Source organism: Python bivittatus, unplaced genomic scaffold (assembly GCF_059951505.1).
Source record: "Python bivittatus isolate LINGU-HERP-01145 unplaced genomic scaffold, Pbiv_v1 ctg000330_np1212, whole genome shotgun sequence".
Classification (NCBI taxonomy): domain Eukaryota; kingdom Metazoa; phylum Chordata; class Lepidosauria; order Squamata; family Pythonidae; genus Python; species Python bivittatus.
The window spans coordinates 27,976,322-27,998,963 of NW_028277058.1; the positions used below are offsets into that span (position 1 = coordinate 27,976,322).

Sequence of the window (22,642 nt, forward strand, 5' to 3'; positions counted from 1 at the left end):
AATTAGGATATTATAATTCCTGAAACTAACAATGCAATCCCATGCATATCTCTTTAGAAGTGAACCTAAGTCTTTCTATGTAAGCTTGTATAGTGTAATATCTTCAAGTAGCTTTGCTTCTTTTTTTCCCAAAGCATCAGTCAAAGTATTGTTGGAATAGATGTTTCTCTTCTAAGCAGTTATAAATTAATCCATGTTTTTGAACTGTTCTTTCAAAACTGTCATTTGCAAAATACCAGATGTTGGCAGTTTTTGAGGTCTGTGTGCAAGCAAGTGGGTGAAACCATCAAGCAGTATTGCTAGGCAATAATCCTGCTGTTCCATCATTTCTTAGATTCTGATTGTGCAGCAGTTATGCTAAAATTCATCCAAACTTTTTGTGAAAGGAGCTTTTATTTATTTACAGAGATAAGCTCCAATCTTTTGGTTTTCAGCTAATCTTCAGTGGATATATTTATTTTGATGGAAGCAGGTGTTTAAAACAAGTTGACATTTATTTTACAGATAGTTTGTATGCCTTCTGGAGAAGATGGCTTATGTTAGCCCAAAGGAATTTGCACTAATATTTGGAGTAGTGGCAGCTTGCTACTGGAACAGTCTGTTTTGTGGCTTCGTTTTTGATGATGTTTCTGCCATTTTGGACAATAAAGATTTACATCCTTCAACTCCAATTAAAAATCTCTTTCTGAATGACTTCTGGGGAACACCCATGTCTGAGGTAATACTATCTATGGGACCCTAAAAGCATTTATAAAGTATTGAACCAATATGTAGGCCTACTTTGTACCTCAAAAATTTCATTTCAGCAATCAGTGATATTTTATAAAATAGTGATAACTATTTTATGTTCCATTAATTTTATTTTATAACGTTTGTGATGACCAGGATACAAATCTTGATCATCCAGATACTAAAGAATATAGGAGCAATTAATGTAATTCAAACTGGATTTTCTGGAGTGTGTACTCTTCTGCTGTTCTTATAAACCCTTGGCATTTATCAGAAAAAAATGGAGTGAGCAAGTAGTCCCTGGCACGTGCAGATAACGTGAAGGGAGAAGTTTTGATACGTTTTTGAGCAGACAGAATTGTGTACCCAAGGCTCAGGAGGACTGGTACATTTTCCAAATCTCCTGTTCATGTTATTTTGAACATCTGAATAGAGAAAATATAATGAAAGTCCATTCTCAACAATGCACCAAGGAGTGGATTTGTGTAGTGCATATGTGATGAGAGGAGGAGCTTGGCTTGAGCAGATCTGCCTAGTTTGGATTTAAGTAGGCATCCTTTTGGACACAGTGCTTGTTTTGCATGATCTTTAAGAAAGAAGACTTATAAACTACTTGTTTAGGCTTCTAAAAGTTTTTTTTTAGGATTTTCCATTTTACCAATAACTTTTATTCCTTTTCATCTGCATGGTGTTGTTTGTTTTGTCTTTTAGGAGAGAAGTCATAAGTCATATCGACCACTCACTGTCTTCACGTTTCGTTTGAACTATCTGTTCAGCGAGTTAAATGCTATTTCTTACCACTTCCTGAATGTCATCTTTCATGCAGTTGTTTGTATCATCTTCCTCAAACTCTGTAAGCTTTTCTTAGACAACAAAAGCAGTTTGGTTGCATCTTTACTATTTGCAGTACATCCAATACATACCGAAGCAGTAAGTAAATTTGAAAATCTTGCCAGTTCAAACTGTGGAGAGTTCTTAAAAGGTGTGGGGAAAACAATGCAGGGTGATGATAGGGAGAAAATAATTTAAAGAGATAGAAGAAAGTGTTAAAATAAGGGGATTTATTTTTATTCTCAAATACATCTGCTTTAAACCTATCCTTTACTTCCAGACATGACTTTTCTAGCCTACCATATGATTGGGTTAATGCATTTGAAGTGTGCTTTAGGAAGTGAATGAGCATAAGCAGTGTGCTCCCTTGTTAAAGCTTTGAAGCAGCTTTGTCCTCTTGAAGGCTTTGTGCAACTGTTTCAAGAACTTTCCAAGGTCATGTGTGTGTACAAACATGATAGTGCTTCTGCTTGGCAAAATGCCTGTTAATATACATATATCTAGATTAAACCAGGTCTTTTGCAACCAACAGACCTTTTTCTAAGCATATATGCACCAAGCAATCAACATTCTCCTTCATTCTTGGTCTCTGAATGGTCCTGTCACTTCTTACTCTCTTTTCTCTTTCCCACCCATCCATTTATGCCGCCCAACCAAAAAAATAAAAGTTTATTCTAGACCACATTTGTTTGGGATATTGCCCATTTTCCCCCCCAAAACTCATTCCTGACTAAAAATAAAGCATCTCTGATATGGCAACTTGCTTTCTTCCTAAACTCTGCAAGTTAAAGCTAAGCAAGTCAGCCTTGATTAGTACTTGGATGGGGAGCATCTGGGAAATCCAGGGGTGTATGCTAGGAGTTGAAAAAGCACCTTGGAAGAAGGCAAGGTCAATCACCTCTGTACTATTGCCAAGAAAATTCCATGGATATGTTAATGTAAGTCACCAGGAGTTGAGTTTGACCCCAAAGCATCTTCACTTTACTTTGGAATATGGGCATCTCCTTGTTTAGCCGCATGGTGGCACTCTCATTCTGTCCTTGCACACTTCATCAAAACAATGGAAGCTCAGAACAAGTGCCTCTAAGACAAATATATGTAGTGTATTTTTTGTCCATTACTTTCATACTTTATCTTATTTTGTTTAAATAATTTACACTGCTATATCTTTTATTTAGGTAACTGGTGTTGTGGGCAGAGCAGAACTTCTTTCCTCAATCTTTTTTCTAGCTGCTTTTTTGTCCTATACCAGATCCAGAGGGCCAGAAAACACTATAGGTAAAACAAACAATGAGTGGTCAATAACCCCCCTCTCCCACCCCCAACGTAGTTGTTGAAAGCCTGAATGGGCAAGCTGCAGTAGTTTGTGTGATTTCAAATCTCTGTGTAATAAGTCAATTCAGACCTCTGGTAGAAGTTACCGATCATTTCCTTGCATCCTGTTCCCTGGATAAAGGAAAAGAATATATTAAAATGAGGACAAATGGGGTAACAGAGAGAGGTGTGTCCCAACTGCACCCTTAGTGTTGAAATCAATTGCTTTAACTCTGCCACCACGTGTCTCACAATAAAATTATTCTTAAGGAATGCCGACATCTAAAAAAGATCACCCATGCCTAATTTAAGGAAATAAGAGCAAAGGTGATGGGATGTGGATGTTGTGGCATGGCCTCTGGATGGCACCAGATTAGAGAACTCTGCCTTATCATGGCCTCTACAAATGGCTGTTACACTATAAGATTGTACTTCTGGTCCTAAATATTCATAATATGTGGTCAGTCTTGAACAAACCAGCTGCCAAGATAGTGTACATTCGGTGTACAAAGAATGAGGAAATATTTCCAGGTTGACATTTGACATTTAAATTGCATTGTTGCTTTTCCCAGTTTCATGAAGACTAACCATTTCTGTATCTTACATTGCAGTGTGGACTCCTATTGCAGCAACAGTGTTTTTGGTGGCTGTTGCTACGTTATGTAAGGAACAAGGAGTAACAGTGGTGGGGATATGTTGTGTCTATGAAGTATTTATTGCTCAAGGGGTAAGGAATTTATCTGATTCAATTCCAAACCTGAAATTATAATATGATCATGTCAAGAGACACTTGGCTGTGGGATTTGAATGGTTTAGTCCCAACATTTTTATTGCAGTATAGGACTGAAAATAGCATAAAGATCATCTAAGGCCTCTCTGTGCTAACAGAGGACACTTGAATGTATTCCAAACTGACTAAATCTGTGTTTTTCAAACTTGGCAACTTTAAGATGTGTGGCCTTCATCTCCCAGAATTCCCCAGCCAGCAAGTCCACACATCTTAAAGTTGCCAAGTTTGAAAAAAGACTGGACTAGATCATACTGCACATGAGTTCCAAGGTACATACAAATGCAAGATACCAATGATGTGTCATGTGCAGTAAGTTCTTGTCCAATACCAAATGAAAACTCTGTTCCTATTATCAAATTACTGGCAAAGGCATCCACAAACCTCCCAGTTCTTATCTATTAAAATTGTTTCCCCTGTACCCCATTGCTTCTGGTACAATGACATCAAATCATAGATATTTTTAAGTTGGAGGCCTTTCCATGATAACCAAACCAGTTAAAAATAAATGATCAGTATAGAACAAGCAAACCTTGGAGTAGAGTGGAGTACAGCTAAATTGTCATAATACGACGACTCAAATTTTAAGGACTATTCTAAATCTAGGAGCTATCATGAATTACTTCCTACAAGACAGGGATATGAAGAATATGGCTTGGGGTCCTAAGCATCCTAGTATGTATAGAGATACAGCCACTGCTGTGTTAATTGGTACTTGAAATGCACTAAGCATTGGATTTGTGTTAAATGTACTGGCAGTGAATAGAATCTTAATAGATTATTAAATAGAAAAATATTTTGATGAATGGTAGAACTCAATATGATCAATGAATAAAACTTAAACATCTGGTCACATTAATCGTAAGACAAACTTGTTTAAATATTTCCTGTTGAAATAAAAGGGCCAAGAAGGGTTTTGAATGCTGTTTGAAGTGTCTTTCTTCCATTTGGTGAGTTTCAGGTGAATAAAATCCCTAGAATTGCTAACTGTTACCTTGGTTGGGAATTTGGGGAGTTATAGACCATCACACTTGGATTGCATCATGTTGAAGAAGTTTGCTTCTGTGATGAATGGGGCCAGAAGATTCATTTGAATATTATGCATATTCTTATTTCCTTTTCCAGTATACTTTGCCAGTTCTTTGGGATACAGTGTTACAGATTCTTCAAGGCAAAGGCAGCATTCCTTACTGTATGCTCCAAATGCTACTGAAACTAATAGTTCTGATGTTCAGTACTCTACTACTTGTTGTGATCAGAGTCCAGGTTATTCAGTCACAGTTACCAGTGTTTACAAGGTAAAATCCAGTATTTGTAATACTCTTAAAAAGTGAAAGTACTTGGGGGAAAAGTGGGCAAATATTTCTGTTTGAAGAAGTATTTCTACTCCTTAGCTTCAGTGCAAAGCAAACGTATTCCGGGATATGTGTTTTATCTTACAACAAAATAGTTTGCAGATGCTTACACATTAGAAGTTTGTGTTTTTTTAGTTGTACAGTACCTTAGATCAGGAATGAAGAACTCCACCTGCAATGGGTAGGCAGTTCACCAACTCTTCCTGTCCAGCATTCAGGGCTTTCACTGACACCCAGTATTTCTACCGAACTGGAAGCAGCCACTCCACCGTCTATATAAATTGGTTTAATAAATAAAATAACTTCCTTTTATTCTCTGTTTTATTTTGCTTTTAATTTTTTAATGTATTTATTGACTGTTTTTAGCTTTGTTGTACGCCACCCAGAGTCGCCTGTGATGAAATGGGCAGCTATATAAATTGGTTTAATAAATAAATAAATAAATAAAGTCATGGAGCATGCAAGGGAGAGCTTTGAGACAAGGCTTTCCAGATGTAAAGCTTCCCCTGATATAGTCTGGTCTATACAAGAAGGGGTTTTCCTACTTCCCCATTGGTCAACATCAGAACTGAACAAACATGTTCAGCCTGGAGATTGCTTTCTGTCCTATCTGGGAAGGCTACTGGAGATGTGGCCGCTGACATGATTTTTTGGATCCATTTTAAATAGTTTTTAAAACTATTTTATCCATTTTAATAGTTTTTATTCTGCCTATTTAATAGGCAGAATAGGTGCATGAAGTCTTTCTCTTGCTCCCACCCATTCAGGAAACCCTGGACGTACGAGTGGGGCACTCTGGAGTGGTATACAAACCATGATGGCCATCCTAGTTAAGACATTTCAGTAATATTTATTAATATGCTAATATGGTGATAGAAAAGCAGCTGGTGCTAGCACCTTCCTTTCAATGTGTATTCCCCATTGTGTGCCTGCTTACTCTCTTCCTCTCTAATCGCTCTGTGAGGGAAGGGGAGGAGAAAAAAAACAGGGTAGGCACAGGAGAGGCACTTCTTTAGTGCAATCTTTCCACTCTGCGAAGGGGGGTGGGGAAGGGTCAGGCACAGGACGAGGCATACTAACTGACTGTAATGGCGAACATATGACAGAGAGAGAAACACTGCAAAGGTTTTAAATGTGCGCCTTGGTTGCAGAGTTATTTTTTCAGCACCGTCATAACTTTGAACAGTCACTGCACGAGGCAGTTGGTAAATGAGGTCTACCTGTATTAGAAAGTACATGGTACAAATTCATCTGAACTACAGTTTATGTGTCTCCTTGATGTACACCTTTATATGTCACATTCTTCATTGTTTCAACAAACATATAAGCCTATCCAGGCATTCCCCTGTGAGTATAGGGATTGAAAGTGGATAGAAGATGAATGTACAAAAGATAGGGTGCATGCATACCTCCTCCTTCTGTCATATTTCCTGATCCAGGATTCAACCATAGATCTCCAGCCCTCAACTTTACACAGCTTAATTTGGCTGCCAAGTTTGAACTCAGCAGAAGTTCTCAGACCCTTGACATGCTGTGGTTAGACAAGAATTTCTACTGCAAAGTCACTGAAATTGTATTAAACAGTTGAGGGTCCTCTGTCAACATGACTACTCCTCCTCCTTATACCCATAGCAGTTTATACCCTGGTCCCTTTCCCATGTTTCAGTGGATTCTTTGCTCTGCACTTGCTGGCTTTGAAACCAAGCAGTGGTTGGCTATTGAGTTAATTGCTATCTCAGCCCTGAGAACTGGTGCTTTTTTGCATAATTTTTTGATAGACTTCAATATACCCCATAGTCGACTGACTTGTGGTTATTATTTAATATATTTTATACTATTTACTATACATATAAGAGCATCCCAAAGCAGTTTAAATTGTCTTTAAATATATTTAAAAGCCATTTACAGTAAGGAGCAAGGAAAACAGAAGCAAAAAGCATTCATCCAATATTTATGTAAAGAAGGCTTGGGGGAAGAAGGACCATTGCAACATATTTCTCATGAAATATATCAGGCACGACTGCAGTAGCACTCTGCAGTCCTAGGCCTATACAATAGAACTACCTTGGTGATCTCAGCAGTTTATCAGGTCTGTAGCAGCAAAGCAATCTACTGGGCATCCTGGTCCCCCAGTCCATTCTGGGCTTATATATGATAAGTGAACCTTGAACCCAGTAAAGTTCTGCTTGCACTACCTTTTAAGAAATTGTCTAACCCAGTTCAAACTGGCCAATATAGATCTGTTAATTTAATTTGCTTACTTTGGACCGTAGCTTGTATCTGTTAAACTATGGCGCATGATTTTTTTTCCCCCTTGGTTTAGTAAATGGGCAAGGCAGCTTTGCAGGAATTCTAACTATGGCTTGACCCTTCATGAATGGAAGGACTCCTTCTCTTGGCAGAGAACACAAGAGTCCAGTTAGGTTGGGGCAGCAGTTTTCACCATTGCTACTGTCCCACTTTGCAGTTTTGAAGAAGCTTTCTGCCTTCAGCATTTAAATTGCTGAAAAGGGAATTGGAAAAAAAAATCATCACTTTCCTCTAACTTCTGTCTTTAGGTCATCCATTTTACAGAATACTATTGCACTCAGTCCTGGATTTAAGATCTTAGACCCAAAGATTTAAGATAAGTCTCCTGTTTACGTCATATCATAAGGATGCATCTCAAATGAACTCTTTCTTTCTAGGTTTGATAACCCAGCTGCTGTGAGTCCATCTCCTGTGAGGCAGCTGACTTTCAATTACCTCCTTCCAGTAAATGCTTGGCTGCTTCTAAATCCTTCTGAATTGTGCTGTGATTGGACAATGGGCACCATCCCATTGGTAGAATCTGTGCTAGATGTAAGAAATATTGCCACAATCACCTTCTTCTGCTTTTTGGGTACTTTGGTGGTCTTCAGTCTCCGATATGCTGGGGACTCCTCCAAGACTGTATTAATGGTAAGTGACATTTCGCTGCAGGCTAGAGTTCAAATGTAAGAACAAAGGCTATGATCTCATCTTACATGGGAAAAATTATCCCAATCATTCCTGCAAATAAGGATATTCAGTCCAGTTCACCTTTCCCTCCTGCATTTCTGTCACTTACCTGCATGCTGTGCTGCAAATGAAAGTAGTAAGTTTATAATGGAAACATTTTTCCAGGCTTCCAAATGAATTGGATGGTCTGGAATTGTATATAGAGATGTTCAGCTTCTAGTACCTTGGGTGATAGAAGATGAAGATGCATTAATATGATTCCTTAAAGTGTTTAAAGCAGGGAGATATAATTTATAGCTTTTGTGAATGGTCTTGTACATACATTTCTGAGGGCCCATGGGAAGGAATTGTAATTACCTGATTTTATTCCTTTAATGCATATGAGCCCTTCCATTTCAACAGCTTTGCTAGTGTAAGTAGCCTTACTTAAACTACATCAGATCTAGCCCAGAGCTAGTGCCTTTCACAAGCAGTGAGTGACTGGAGACCTAGGTGGACTCTTTTGTGTTACTGGCAGGCAGGCAGGCAGGCAGGCAGGCAGGCAGGCAGGCAGATACATACATACATACATACATACATACATACCAGATTGGATTCCTCTGCCTCCAACACATGACTAGACCTGATTTTTTTCTTCCAGCAGCTACTTTTGTCCCAATTCAGTGTAAGTGGTAGGAAGATTCCTGAGTGGGTTTTGCGCATATATGAATAGAGGGCTCCCATTTGTCACCAGATTTAGTTAAATTAGACTAAGTTCTGTTGCATGTTCTGTTGTGCAGTACTTCTGTGTACGCATGTTTACATTTCAGTAAGTATTTTCTGTATGTGTGGGGTTTTTTTTTATCATTGTTCACATTGCATCCCTACATTGCTTTGTGTCCTTGAATGTTGCAACACTTCGAGTTGCATTAGTTCAGCACTCAGGAAAATGTTGTCGACATTCATCAAGCTAGTACATTGTAGACAAAATTGTGAGGCACATTGGATTGATCAAAAATGAATTGCATTTTCTATTTCTTTGCCCAATTTTTTAAAATATTTCTTGGAGCATCTGCTTCACAGTGTAACTTTGTATCTGCAGATTTTGCTGCTCTGTGCTTATCAGGCTCTTGTAATATATTCATACAATGTGGGCTTTATTGGCAGCAGGGCTTTTTTGTCAGGTTACAGCAACGTAGCAATAGCACTGGGAACAGTTTTGGCAGTAAAAGATTAAATTGCCTTCACTTTTTGCTAAGGGAGTAGTCTTGATGTGGCTCAGCAGCATATGAAAGCAGGAGAAAAAATGTAGCAATTCATCCAAAGACATTTGGCTGTATATTTCAGTGTGAAGAGAAAACAGGTAGTTCACTCTTTTTCCTGGAAAGCCTGATTTGCAGTTTATTGTCCCAGGAAAGCTTGTGAATTGTTCTTTATCTAAATTATACGCATCATCTGAGAACCTGAGTTACTTAAGGAGGCGAACATAAAATCAGTCTAAGTCATAGGTGAAAGTGCCTTGGACGTTACAACTGATTGTGCTGTGGGAGATGTTATCCAGTGCAACATATGTATGTAATGTAATGGCCATACTGAGTATGACATATCTGGGCATCCAATACTTGCACATGCTGCTATAACACTGATTGCTTTCTCACAGAGCAGTATAAAACTTCCTATCTAGAATGTACAGCAGTGGAAGTGGAAGGAGGACTGCCTGCCTTTAAGCAGAGTGAGGCAGCCATCTGACAAAGAACTTTGAAGGCAATAGAGCTAGCTAGCCCTGTTGCTTGCATGTATAGTGCCAGATGCTGATCTATTGTTTGTAGTTAAATCTTAGGTAATTTTTTGCTAAAGCTAAGCGGTGTAAGCTTCAAGGAATTGGAAAGTTGTGAATAAGCTGTTCCAATATTAACACTGCATGCAGATGAAATCAGATTGGATCCCTTATAGTAGCCTACTTCCGCCCTGAGTGTCCTCCAGAAATGGGGACTTCAACTCACATAACTCTCTCTGTGATCACTCTGCTGACTGGGGAATTCTGGGATTTGAAGTCCACATATCTGGAGGATCCCTACACTGGCAAAAGCTGTTCTGTAGAGTTAGATTATTAATTGCTTAAAAGACATCACTGAAATTCTCAACAGTTTTGTGCTAAACTTCATAACGTGTATAAATGTATCAAATTCTTCAGTGAAATGGGCTGAAAGAGAGACTGAAGTCTCTTGATAAGGAAAGTTACACTGCTTTGATTGGATTCTTGGCTATTTTTCAAATATTATAATACATTTGTTTATAATATGGCCATATATTGTGGCCTGATTCTGGCAGTCTGATACAGGCACATGCATCTTTCCCCTGAACATGTAGGGCTGGCTCTAGATTGAATCAGACTTAAGAGCACATCCAGCGAAAACAATGGGACAAGTCTTTGAACTGATATAAGTCCCTTTGATTTCTATGACTCTATGATTAACAAGTTTGTATTCAATCCATTGCTCCTTTCACAACTTGCAATTAAACCAATATGCTTTTGATTGGCTTGTTTCAAAGCTTTTAATCATAGTGATCCAGTTCAACGAAAGGTTTGCTCTGTTTGGTTAGATTTAGTTCTTGTGTGTAACAGATTGATCATACACCTAGGGGAAAAGCTTAATATATATCTTGATTTAATTAGCTATGATTATATGATTTGTAAAGTGATAAAGTTTGTATATCTTTTAAAAGTAGTTTACCTTTGAACTGTTGCTAGGACATGCTTTGAAGGGACACAGTATAAATCTAGATGTGGTAAGTGCATGGAATAGTACCTTACCAAGTCCATCAGAATTCCAGAGGGGAGAAATAGGGATATAAATGTGTGCTATAGTTCTGCATAATGATTAAGTATTTTTCTACTTTGGGTTACTAGCTAGTGTTTGTGTGTCTTTTTTTTTCTTTTGCTTTTTTTAGGCACTTTGTTTAATAGTGTTGCCATTCATCCCAGCATCAAACCTTTTTTTCCCTGTTGGCTTCGTAGTAGCAGAACGAGTGTTATATGTTCCCAGCATGGGATTCTGCATGCTAGTTGCCCATGGGTGGAAAAAGCTGTCAAGTAACAGGTAGGTGAAAAACTACTGCTTGGGGAAAAGGGGGAAAGAATGAGGACTAAATGTGAATTTGCCTGCATGGAAGAGCTGTCTGAATGGCTTAATATCTTTACTTGCTTTACCATCTTTCCCATTATCATAATCAGCAAAATGTAGGAATTTCCTGTTCTCATGGAACCAGTGGAGAAAATTCAATCTAGAGCCATATGGAACCAGTGGAGAAAAATATAACTTAAAAGCTGTTTCGCTTTTTAAAGTTGTCATTAATGTTTTAACAATGAAATAAAAAACTATTTAGGTAAAATAAAATAGATAAAAAGAATTAGAACGAATTGTTCCCCAGCGGTTCAGGAATTTAGCCTTTAAACAAAACACTCTTCAGTACTATCTTAGAAGTAAATGTGTCTTGAAACAATGATTTGCAAAACTTTTCCAAATGGTTAGCCTCTTATTTTAGGTTTCATCAATTCAATCATTGCATTAATCTTTTTATATTATACTGTAAACATTTTAAAATAACCTGAGGACATCTCTTAAGCTTGAGTGAAAGTGAAAGGGATTTTCTAAGTTTCCTTGAATGATTTTCTCTTTCCTTTAGTTCTGTTATTACTATATCTTCTTGTTTAATGATTCTGAGAGAGAAATTAAGGTTTTTTTTAAATGTTTTGGTACTTGAGCAATTGCAATTCTCTGTTTCTGAAACTTCATGCAGTTTGCTTTTGCTTTTTTTTTTTTTAATGTTACAAATCGGGATCCCTACTTTTCTGAATTATAAATAATGCAGTACACATATTAGAACAGGCAAGGCAAAGGAGAGAAGGGATTTCAAAGTTATAGTTTAACTTTCTAACTTCAAAAAAGCTTATCTTAAATCTATTTTTTTCTGAAAGGATAATTCATTCTTAATAATTCTCACTGTTTTGTGTTTAATTACTATCAAACTCTGCCCTTTTAACATCTTTGCTGCTAACATGAGCTCTGTCAACTCATATGTGTTTCTAAAATAAAATATTTGCTCCATCTCTCCCCTCAGTTTCCTGTATAACATAAACCATAGTTGTAGTTCAGCAAATTATGGTTATATTAACCATCCAAACTAAACTCAGAGACTAGGCTTAAAGTAGATTTTTGATTCTCATTTGGAGGGGAAGTGGCCATCAATTGTTAGGACTAAACAGGATAATTAGAATAGAAGGAATTGGAGGGAGAGAAATAGCAAATCCATGAGAATTTGGCTTATTAGCATTTTTTAAATCAGAGTTTCTCAACCATGGCAACTTTAAGACCTGTGGACTTCAACTCAGCATGCTGGCTGGGGAATTCTGGGAATTGAAGTCCACATGTCTTAAAGTTGTCAAGCTTGAGAAATCAGATATAAATTATTGTTTTAGAATAGTATCTTTAATTTATGGATAGGTCCAGCTGGATTGAAAATCTAAAATATTTCACATTAGCAGCCTAGCTGCTGCTATGAAAAACCGAAAAGCAAACTATAGAGCAAATTGGAGTAGTTGGTTGGTCTCAAATCCAGAAGTCTTGGAGACAGCCATTTTGAAGGATGTATTTAGGGATGTAAAGCATCTTATTGTTTACCCCAAAATAAGTTGAGCTTTTGTTGAACATTCATTTAAAACACCTGAAAATATTTGCATTTCCTTTTGAAGACCAAAAAAAAAAAGGATGCAGGTAGTGATGAATAATCAGAGTTCTTGGCAGATTTAACTTTTCCGAAATCAAGCTAGCAAATTCAGCTGCCTTATTTATGCTCGGAATTGTGAGGCTGTAGTTTCAAGCCCATCCTGGGATAAAAAACAAATTCTGGCAGAGTCAGAATATCTGCTACCATCTATTTCCTTTTCTCAAAGTAAGTGATTAGAATGGGATAAGGGAGCAAAGAGAGTAAGTTAGTAGCTATGCTCTTGAACTTGTAGCAAAAAGGATGTTGTTTATTGCAAACTATAAAGAGTGCCCAGCTTTTCTCAGACTTCTTTTCAAGTGACCAACCAAGCAAGATTTCATCTACCCCAAATTCTGCCTGCATACTGTCATAGAAGATGTTCCCACTTATGTCAGTGGAGAGTTCAGTCAACATTGCCAACCTAATGCACATATAAATGGTATTCTTCCGCTGATACAAATTGTGAAACTTGAATGGAAAGTTGGCATCTGCTCACATGCCCACACAGTTCTCTTGATGGTTGACCCTGCTCTTTCAGTTGGAGGACCAGCTTTGTTCTGAAATCTGTCTTTAAAACAGCCAGAGCTCTTTCCTGATAAAATGTATTTGGTGTGAAGACATTTGTTCAACTTATCATTACACTTCAACTATCTGAATCCTAATAATTAGCCTCATCAGATTTTCTGCCAAAAAAGCAAATTTTTATTTTGCATTGTTTTCTTCTTTAGAATGAGAACCAATAAAATAGTGAATTGGATATATGAGGAGGACATGCCTTAAATAATTTCTGTAAAAGTGATGCTGTCACATGTGGTTCTGTGACTAGTCATGTATTAACTAAGACTCTTTTGAAATTCACATCTGTGGTATCAGGTGTGGAGCAACATGTATAAATATCACCAATCTAGTCTTATCTTTGTAATTTTTATCAGCTTTAAAATGTCTGATAAACTATACAACTTTTGTTTCCATTTTAAATTTTGCATGAATGTACTGCACATCATGATTTCATCATTGACATTGATATGAACATGGCAATTCATTCTCCTGAAAGGAATGCTTTCTAGAATAGGTTATCTAACCACAAATTATATCTTTTGCTTCATACAATAAAATACTATGGGTTTGCCTTCTTGGTGTGGTTCTCCAAATCAACTTTTGTGTGACCACAGCAGCAAAGTAGGAATGAATGTTGAAACTATAATTGCTTTCCTGTAATAAGTAAGGTATATATCTGTTCCATAGTTTCATATGGCCAGTTGCATATAAGTAACTGTATTTCTTCATTTTGGCAATAAAGTCTAGATTCCAAATAATTGAAATCCCATTTTGCAAGAGTTGCCACATTTAGCTACAAATGGGATTCAACATGCTCCTGAGATAATGCTTAAAACATGCTAAGAACATGCTCAATGGATTGAATAACAAATATAGCCAGTTGTAATACTGATAGCAGAAGCAACTTCTTTCTAAATAGGTTTGATTTTCAATCCTAGGAGGTGAGAAGCATTGCTTTAGATTAAGAAACTTTCAACACTTGTCTCTTTATATGCTTATTATCATTTATTTATAATAAAGTGCTAAATGCAAAATGACATTGCACTTAACAGAAATGCCTTAGCAGTTTTTTCCCTGATAGCAACTTCTCTGCTTCCTTGAGCAGCTAATTGTGAAAATATGGTTAATGTTGAATTGGATCCAGAACTGTAAAGAAAGTAAGCTAGGCTTGTATGGGTTAAATGTCCTCGTTTGGGAAAAATACTATTTAAGTTAGCCTGGGAATTCAGGAATTACATTAACCACATCTTTCTTCATTTTTATTTACTAGTACACTGAGAAAGCTGTCTTGGATTTGTTTGTCTTTGGTTTTGTTCATTCATGCCTTAAAAACACTGCAGAGGAACTGGGATTGGGAATCAGAATATACATTGTTTATGTCTGCTTTAAAGGTACAATATTATTATTCTAAACTCTTATTTCTGACAATAATGCATTCTTGATGGATTTATATCAGAAAAAAAGTAGTTCAGGGTTGAACAGTCTGTGATACTTTAGTTATCAGAGCTCTCCCATCCTCTCTAGGAATAGGTAGTTTAGGAGGGATACTGGAAATTGATAAATACAGGTAATCCTTGGTTAACAACTGCCTCATTCAGTGACCATTTGAACTTAGGAAAAGTAGATTTACAACTGGTCCTTGAACTTATGGTGGTCGCAGCATCTCCAGGTCATGTGATCACAATTTGGGCACCTCACAACCGGCATATACTTACAACGATTGCAGCATCCCGTGGTCATGTGATCACCATTTGTGACCCTCACAGCCAGCTTCCGAAAGCAAAGTCAGTGGGGAAGCCAGCAGGAAGTCACAAGTCGCAGCTATATGACATCGCACTTAACGACTGCGGGTAATTCACTTAACAACCACAACAGAACTAATATAAGTTGGGTGTGGTCACATGATGTTTCACTTAACAAACACATTGCTTAGCATTGGAGTTATTGGTCCCAATTGGCATCGTTAAATGAGTACTCCCTGTAGATGAAAAATCAGGGACACTCTACTACTGAAACAGAGGTCCTAAGATAATATACATCCAACTAAAACTTTGAATGTAATACTGAGAGATTTCTAAAACTTGTTGCCCAGTTGTAATTTTTAGTGTGATGGAAGTGAGAAATTATTAAATGTGCTACTAGACAATAATCATATTAACTTACTGAAAATCAGATTTACCTTTTGTCCTGATTCCACCATCTGAACCTTTTACAGCAACCTTCTCCAAATCAGGTGCTCTCCAGATGCAAACTATAACTGCCAGAATTCTCAGTATGGCCATGCCAAGTACAGAATTCTGGAAGTTGACATCCATGCATCTGGAAGGCATCAGGCTGGGGAATTCTGTCCTGAAAAATTAAGCAATTTACTATCATCTATCATAAGTCTAAATATCATTTTTGTATTTTAAATTCTAAAGAAATGAGTTCAGCTTCAAATGCCTCTAACAGTGCTGGTGTGCCCATAAAGCTTCTATGCATTCCATTAGTCCATGCATAGGCAAGATCTTTGTACGCGTACCCCTAAACATTCCACATCAATAGATTATGCTTTGATAAATGCATTATTCAATTTATGTAGCACTTTTTGTTTTTGATATGCTTTATCTGTGTTTTCTGTGTTCAGGTAAATAAGAACAATGCCAAACTCTGGAATAATGTAGGTCATGCTTTAGAAAATGAAAAGAACTTTGAAAGAGCATTGAGATTCTTCATACAAGCCACCCAAGTGCAGCCAGGTGGGTTGTAAACAATAGCCAGAGGAAAAGGCAATGATATGAGAACACTTATCTTTGAATAATACTGTCCCCATGACCAGGAAAGCCTTTGCCCAGCATTACCTGATGTATCAGCTACCCCAACTTGGACCAGAAAGCTTTCATGACTCATGTCTTTATCCCTATGTATTTTACTACTGCAATGCTCCCTCTGTGCTTTACTGAAAACAACTCACTAATCACAACTTGGTATAGAAGGATATAATATGCCTTTCCAGGATAATACCTATTTTGTGTTTGCTAAACTGGGCTGCATTAGGGACCACTTTAACCAAAGTTATTCTGCCGTACCTGTAAGGGCATTGAGAGAAGGTTTGCATAAGTTCTTGTCATTGCAAGAGGTGAAGGGACCATGTACCAGAAGGACAAGTGTTCCCCTTGGTTGCTCCAACATTGTGGAGCTTGCTGCCCCCAGAGATAAGGCTGTCCTCATTGGTTGTGGCATTCCAGAAAGTCCTGAAGATGTACCCTTTTAAGCAGGAATTTGATCTGAGGTGATGTGACAGGGTGGCTTTTTTTAGCTACATTATTTTGGTCTAAGGGTATTGAGTTTTACTAGGAAGTGTTATTTTATATTTTTCTGTTAACAATTCAGGGTTGATTCATTGGAGTAATATATAAATTGTGTAAATGAAATAAATATTACTGTGAAATCTTAGGAACATATATAATATTATGAATTTAAATCAGTATGGGAAGTTTGTTGTGTCCTGAGTCTTTAAATGTAATGTTTTTAAAAGCTGTTTAAAGAAATTTCCTGTTCCATCTAGCTGTTATTAAATTGCAAATTAATCTTTTATGGCTGATTTTCTTAAGAGAAAGCACTGTAACTCAGGGCCAGAACACATATTTTGTGTGCAGAAAGTTCCATGTTCAGTCCCTAATAATGCCATTTAAAATAATCAGGTAATGGTTTACAGGAAAGATCTTTGCATGAGACTCTAGGAACTCTTGTATTCATCAATCAAAGGAGCTTGTGCTTGTCAGAAGTGGGAGGCAATATATATCCCTCCAACTGATGCCAGATTGTAATCCTTCACCATTGCCATTCTGGCCTGGGCTGATAGAATTCAGCAGTAGCTTAGAAGCATCCTTTGGCTGCCTCTGAACTAAACAGTCAAGTAGACCAAGCAAAGATAAACAACCATGTTTTTTTCTACAGTGGGTACAATTTAAAATATATTCAAAAGATTGTTTACCTTAAGTTCTGTACTTGGGACATTGCAAAATGTTTGTGGTTTTGTATTCATTATCAAATGAACTTCTTGAGATTAGTTTAACAAAATCATATATATCATATTGGTCACGCTTTAGATAGAAAGAAATGGCAGTGGGAAGGCCAAAGGGTTTAGTATTTATTGGATTTTGAGTTTAAAATTTTAAACTCAATTTTAGAGGGAAAGGAAGTACTGAAGTGTTTTGTTTATCTTGCAATTTGAAGATGATATCGGTGCCCATATGAATGTAGGAAGAACTTATAAAAATTTAAACAGAACCAGAGAAGCGGAAGAATCCTATTTAGTTGCAAAATCGTTGATGCCACAGGTAAGTGAAATACACTACTTATTTGGCAACTTTCATTAGATTAGAATACCTTTTTAAGCAGAAGACATTGGGGGCACAGGAGACTTTTTTTTAATTTAACATGAAGTTGTTGGAAATTTTAGCAATAGCAATCTATCTAGTCCAGCCTTTTTCTTTTCTGTATGTTCATAATACTGTATGGCTGTATGTTCATAATACTTATAACATTTAAAATACTTTTAAAATTTAAAAATATATGGTAGGTTATTGATCGTCTACAGTTATATCTCAGCCTGCTTCTATATTAGAAAGATGCATTCTCAATTCAAATGAAAGTAATACTTAGTTTAAAATAATTGCAATTTAGGCATTTCATTTTAAAACTACAGCCTTTTAAACTGTTACAACTTTCATTGCGTTATAGTTCTGATAAACGTATGGTTGATGCTCCTCCAGGCCTAATACACTTTCTTCTGCTGTCAGATTATTCCAGGTAAAAAGTATGCTGCGCGAGTGGCTCCTAACCATCTGAATGTTTATATAAACCTTGCAAACCTGATTCGGGCAAATGAGTCTCGTCTTGAAGAAGCAGACCAATTGTATCGTCAAGCCATTAGCATGAGGCCGGATTTCAAACAGGCATACATTAGCAGGTATTTTATAATCTTTTCTTATATTCATAATGAAATGTAAAATGAGAGTAGGATGCTCAGAACTAATCTGGCAGCTCTACTGCCTAAAACAGAAATTCTGTTTTAATACAAAGAAAATAGAGTGAATGGAAACCACATAATTTAAAGTTTTGATTCTCAACAGGGGCGAATTGCTTCTAAAGATGAATAAGCCTCTGCAAGCTAAGGAAGCTTACCTTAGGGCTCTTGAATTGGATCGAACCAATGCAGACCTGTGGTATAACTTGGCAATTGTTTACATTGAACTGAAAGATCCATCTGAAGCTCTGAAGAACTTCAACCAGGCATTAGAGCTGAATCCTAGTCACAAATTAGCCTTGTTCAATTCTGCACTACTGATGCAAGAATCTGGTATGTATACTTAGAACTTTTAAGTAAGATTTTTTAAAAAAATGTATTATATTTTATTATTATTTATTTATTAAGTTTTACGGGGGGAAATACAGAAAAGAAAAGAAAAGGAAAGAAATACATGAAAAACTCCAAAAACAAAGCAAACAAAAAAATAACAAAACTATTGATATATGTCACATATTAAACATATGTCAAACCAATTTCTAAATCTCCCTTAGGAAAATAATAATTAATTACTGTCTAACATTACAAATGTCATAAATCTTATGCCACAGAGAAACATATTGTATTAAGTTATTTTTTTAACAAATATTGCCTTTTCAAAAATGGGTAAGTCACATATCTCTAGAACCCAATCCTTAATCTCAGGAATACAACCTACAAGCAAGTTAAATATTCTCTATTCAAGATGGATTCTCTGAGGTGTTGGCTTTGAAGAATATATTTGCAGAACTGAATTCCTTCATATTAATATTTCTCCTCCTTAGGTCCGAGTCTCGCTTATAAGAAAACGACCCCTTACAGTTAGACACAAGACAGTGTCCTTGCATTGTGAATTGTGTCTTCAATGCTGTACTACTTTGATTTAATGTGATTTTTGGTGCAGTGGTTAAGGTGTTGTACTGGCACCTAGGATATCCAGCTTCAAGATCACATTCACCATGGAAAGTCATTGTCTTTCAGCTCAACTTATGCCGCAAGGTTTTTATTACAGGGAAAAGTAGGGAGGAGGGAGTGGTATGTATTCAACCCTGGGTTCTGGAAAAAAGGTGGGATATCTCAAATTAAATTATTTCATATCTATAAATAAGTTTTTGTTCATTCATTTGCAAACTTGTCACTGTAATCTTAGTTATTCCAAAGTGGGGGTACAAACAAAATTTGAAAAAGGAAATTGTAATAACTTAAAATAAAAGGCTTTGAGATGGAAGCATTGGGGCAGTTTTCCTGGGCCCATCCAAATGTTTTTCAGTATTTGAAAGGATCAGTTAATACTTTCCACTCAAAGTAATGAAATTAATCAATTGAAATCCCAAGAGTTATATGAGTATTTGGGCTTCCAAATCCATTTACTTCAGTTGGACAAAAAAATTACTGTGATAATAGAGATTGTGAGAAAAAAGTTGGTGTGTAATATGCTTCCCCTAGACCTTTCAGACTGTAAGAAAGATCCTGTATCAAAGTGTAAAATTATATATCATAAATCTAAATCTACAAGCACATGTAGCAAAGACTCTGTTCATATTATCCTACCTGCCCAGCTGTGGAATAGTCCATATTAATGTTCTTTCTTTGCTTTAGGTGAGGCCAGCCTTAGGCCTGAAGCTAAAAAAAGGCTCCTGAGTTATATAAAAGAAGAATCTCAAGATGCAAATGGTTATTTTAACTTAGGTATGCTTGCAATGGATGATAAAAAAGATGATGAAGCCGAGATATGGATGAAGAAGGCCATAAAGCTACTTCCGGGCTTCCGCAGTGCATTGTTCAACTTGGCATTGCTTTATTCTCAGACTGCAAAGGAGCTGAAAGCTTTACCGGTGCTGGAGGAGCTGCTGAGGTACTACCCAGATCATACCAAAGGTTTGATTTTGAAGGGAGACATTTTGATGAACCAAAAGAAAGATATACAGGGAGCGAAAGAATGTTTTGAGAAAATTTTGAAAATGGACCCAAACAATGTGCAAGGGAAACACAACCTCTGTGTGGTTTACTTTGAAGAACGAGACTTACTAAAGGCAGAAAAATGCTTAGTGGAAACACTGGCCTTAGCCCCACATGAGGAATACATCCAACGTCATTTAAGCATTGTCCGAAGTAAAATTGCTTCCCTCAGACCAGGGGATGCAACTGTGACTCATGCAGAAAAAGTGCCAGCTGTGGAAGAAAAAAAAACTCCGTTTGAAAACTTGAAAGGGGTAAAAAATGAGCAGAAAAACCCTCAGACTACACACACTAATGGCAGCAAAGAGCAAGCGAAGCCCAAAAAACATGGAAATAAAAATTCCACAGACAGAGAGACAAAAAAGAAATCAACAAAAGAAATAAAAGATATTGAGAAAAAAAGAGTTGCTGCACTGAAAAGACTGGAAGAGATTGAGCGTATATTAAATGGTGAATAATTTCTTGGAGCACCACTGTATGGGAGGTTGACATCTATTTTGAGGATTGTACACGTGCACTACATGTGTTTTAAGTCAAAGTGACCACAAGGTGCTTTTGAATTTGGAAAGAATATTGAAATGATAATGTTAACTAAGATTGGAGAAGCTACCCAGTGAAGAGTTAGAAAAGCCATGGCTTTTAATCAAGTATGCTTGGTTAAGGAGTTGCACATAACTGACACACGAGGACTTTTCCAGCAATGGAAGCTATATTCTAATATTGCTGGTTAGAAGAATAGCTAATTTCCCTGGAAGCAAATCCCACTAAACTCCTTGCTTGAAAGTAAACATGTTAGGGCCTGGCTGCAAATTACTTGCAACCAACTGTGTTCAGTTCTTCCTGTTCTCAAGGAGCAGTTAAAATGCTGGAAGACAAATGTTAAAGGGAGCCTCAGGTATGTTGGTCACCAAACTGATTTTTCTAGGGAAAATCATTGGTCTGAGTATTTTAAGATTGCAAACTAATTTGGGTGACTGTTATTTCAGTTTACACATCCAATCATTTTTTTTTCCTAAGTACATGTTAAGTTGCACCTTTTCTGCTTCCCTGTAAGTATTAATATTCCAGAATGCATAGGGAACTAGCAAATACCACTTGTATTTCTGTATGTGCATGCATGCATTTGATTTTTTTTTCAAACTTTGATAAATCACTCTAAAGGTACAGTGATTTTCTGTATCATGGAGACAAGCAGGAATACTGATTCCCAAAAGGTATACCTGTTGAAAAGCTTTGTCTTGTTACATGATTTTTTTTTTCAGCACCATCCTGTGATACTTCTAATATAGGAAAAATGTAACTTTCTGAACTGTCGTCCATTCTTTTTTAAGAAATCACTTAATGCGAAACCTATAGGATCATTTCTAAGGTGTTGGGTTTTTTACCTCTTTTCGGTTGAATAATAGGTATGCAACATCTCATAATATATACCAGGCATCTTTGTAAGCTTCTCACTGATTAAATTCCCTTCCTGTGATAATGCATTATAAAGAATGGCAAACCATTACTGTTTTATTTGCAATCATGGTAACTGTGTGTTATTTTGGAAAACTTAGACCTAGACCACATAATACCAGCTACCAACTGCTCAGGTGACTTCTGTGGAGATTAAGGTCGAAAAGAAGGGAGGGAATGCTTCAGTTCTTTGGCAAAAGGTGGGATATATCTCAGATAAATAAAATCCTTTCCCACAGGATTTTATAAATTTGCATTTTGGAAGTCCCAGAATCAGTCCTTGGCATCTTAAGGTACACCTCCAAAAGAACCCTGTAAAAGCCCTGCCAATTATGATAGATAGTACTGAGCTAGATAGAGCAATGACCTGACATGGTATAAGACAGCTTCTTGGGTTCCTGCTGGAGAAAGCAAACAGGCATAGAAACAAAATGAAAATAAGGTATGGTGAAAGAAATGTCTCTTGGCCGCTAATAAGGAACAGGAACTTCTTACAAATGGAAATTGCAGGGACTGAATTCCATAATATGGGACAAAGGCAAAGAAAGCCTTCTCTTTGAGATAAATAAGTCTCTGACAGCAAATGTACCCCCTGAATGATCTTTTCTGTAGACCTTAATGCCTCAGCAGGCTAGTAGCTGGAGGTGTGCTCCCCCCAATCATCGTGTTATACATAACAGGTTGTCATGTGATAATCATACATGTAAGCTACACAAAGATTACTTGTTGCTTTATATCCTCACATAGATTCAGAATTTGTTTTCAGCTTGAAAATTTCTGATTTAATTCCAAATGTGCATTTTCCATTTTTATTGCAGAAATTTTGGGTATTACAATTAAATACCTGTTTTACCGAATTTCCTTTGATTTCCACTAACA

At 36.8% G+C, this 22,642-nt stretch overlaps 1 protein-coding gene across 8 annotated transcripts in view; it reads left to right on the plus strand.

Moving 5' to 3' along the window:
* The window catches only part of TMTC3 (transmembrane O-mannosyltransferase targeting cadherins 3), a 31,228-nt gene extending 9,661 nt beyond the window's left edge, over window positions 1-21,567 (plus strand). For all 8 annotated transcript variants that reach the window (XM_025167192.2, XM_007429064.3, XM_088141869.1 and 5 more), the window contains 13 exons: window positions 505-718; window positions 1,441-1,659; window positions 2,739-2,838; window positions 3,486-3,601; window positions 4,787-4,959; window positions 7,704-7,956; window positions 10,927-11,075; window positions 14,570-14,690; window positions 15,926-16,037; window positions 17,518-17,621; window positions 18,084-18,253; window positions 18,417-18,643; window positions 19,949-21,567. In XM_025167192.2, the coding sequence (XP_025022960.1) occupies window positions 530-718; window positions 1,441-1,659; window positions 2,739-2,838; window positions 3,486-3,601; window positions 4,787-4,959; window positions 7,704-7,956; window positions 10,927-11,075; window positions 14,570-14,690; window positions 15,926-16,037; window positions 17,518-17,621; window positions 18,084-18,253; window positions 18,417-18,643; window positions 19,949-20,766 (2,751 nt within the window). In that variant the 5' untranslated portion in view covers window positions 505-529 and the 3' untranslated portion in view covers window positions 20,767-21,567. The remainder of the gene's footprint in view (window positions 1-504; window positions 719-1,440; window positions 1,660-2,738; window positions 2,839-3,485; window positions 3,602-4,786; window positions 4,960-7,703; window positions 7,957-10,926; window positions 11,076-14,569; window positions 14,691-15,925; window positions 16,038-17,517; window positions 17,622-18,083; window positions 18,254-18,416; window positions 18,644-19,948) is intronic.
* Window positions 21,568-22,642: the final 1,075 nt, after the last annotated feature.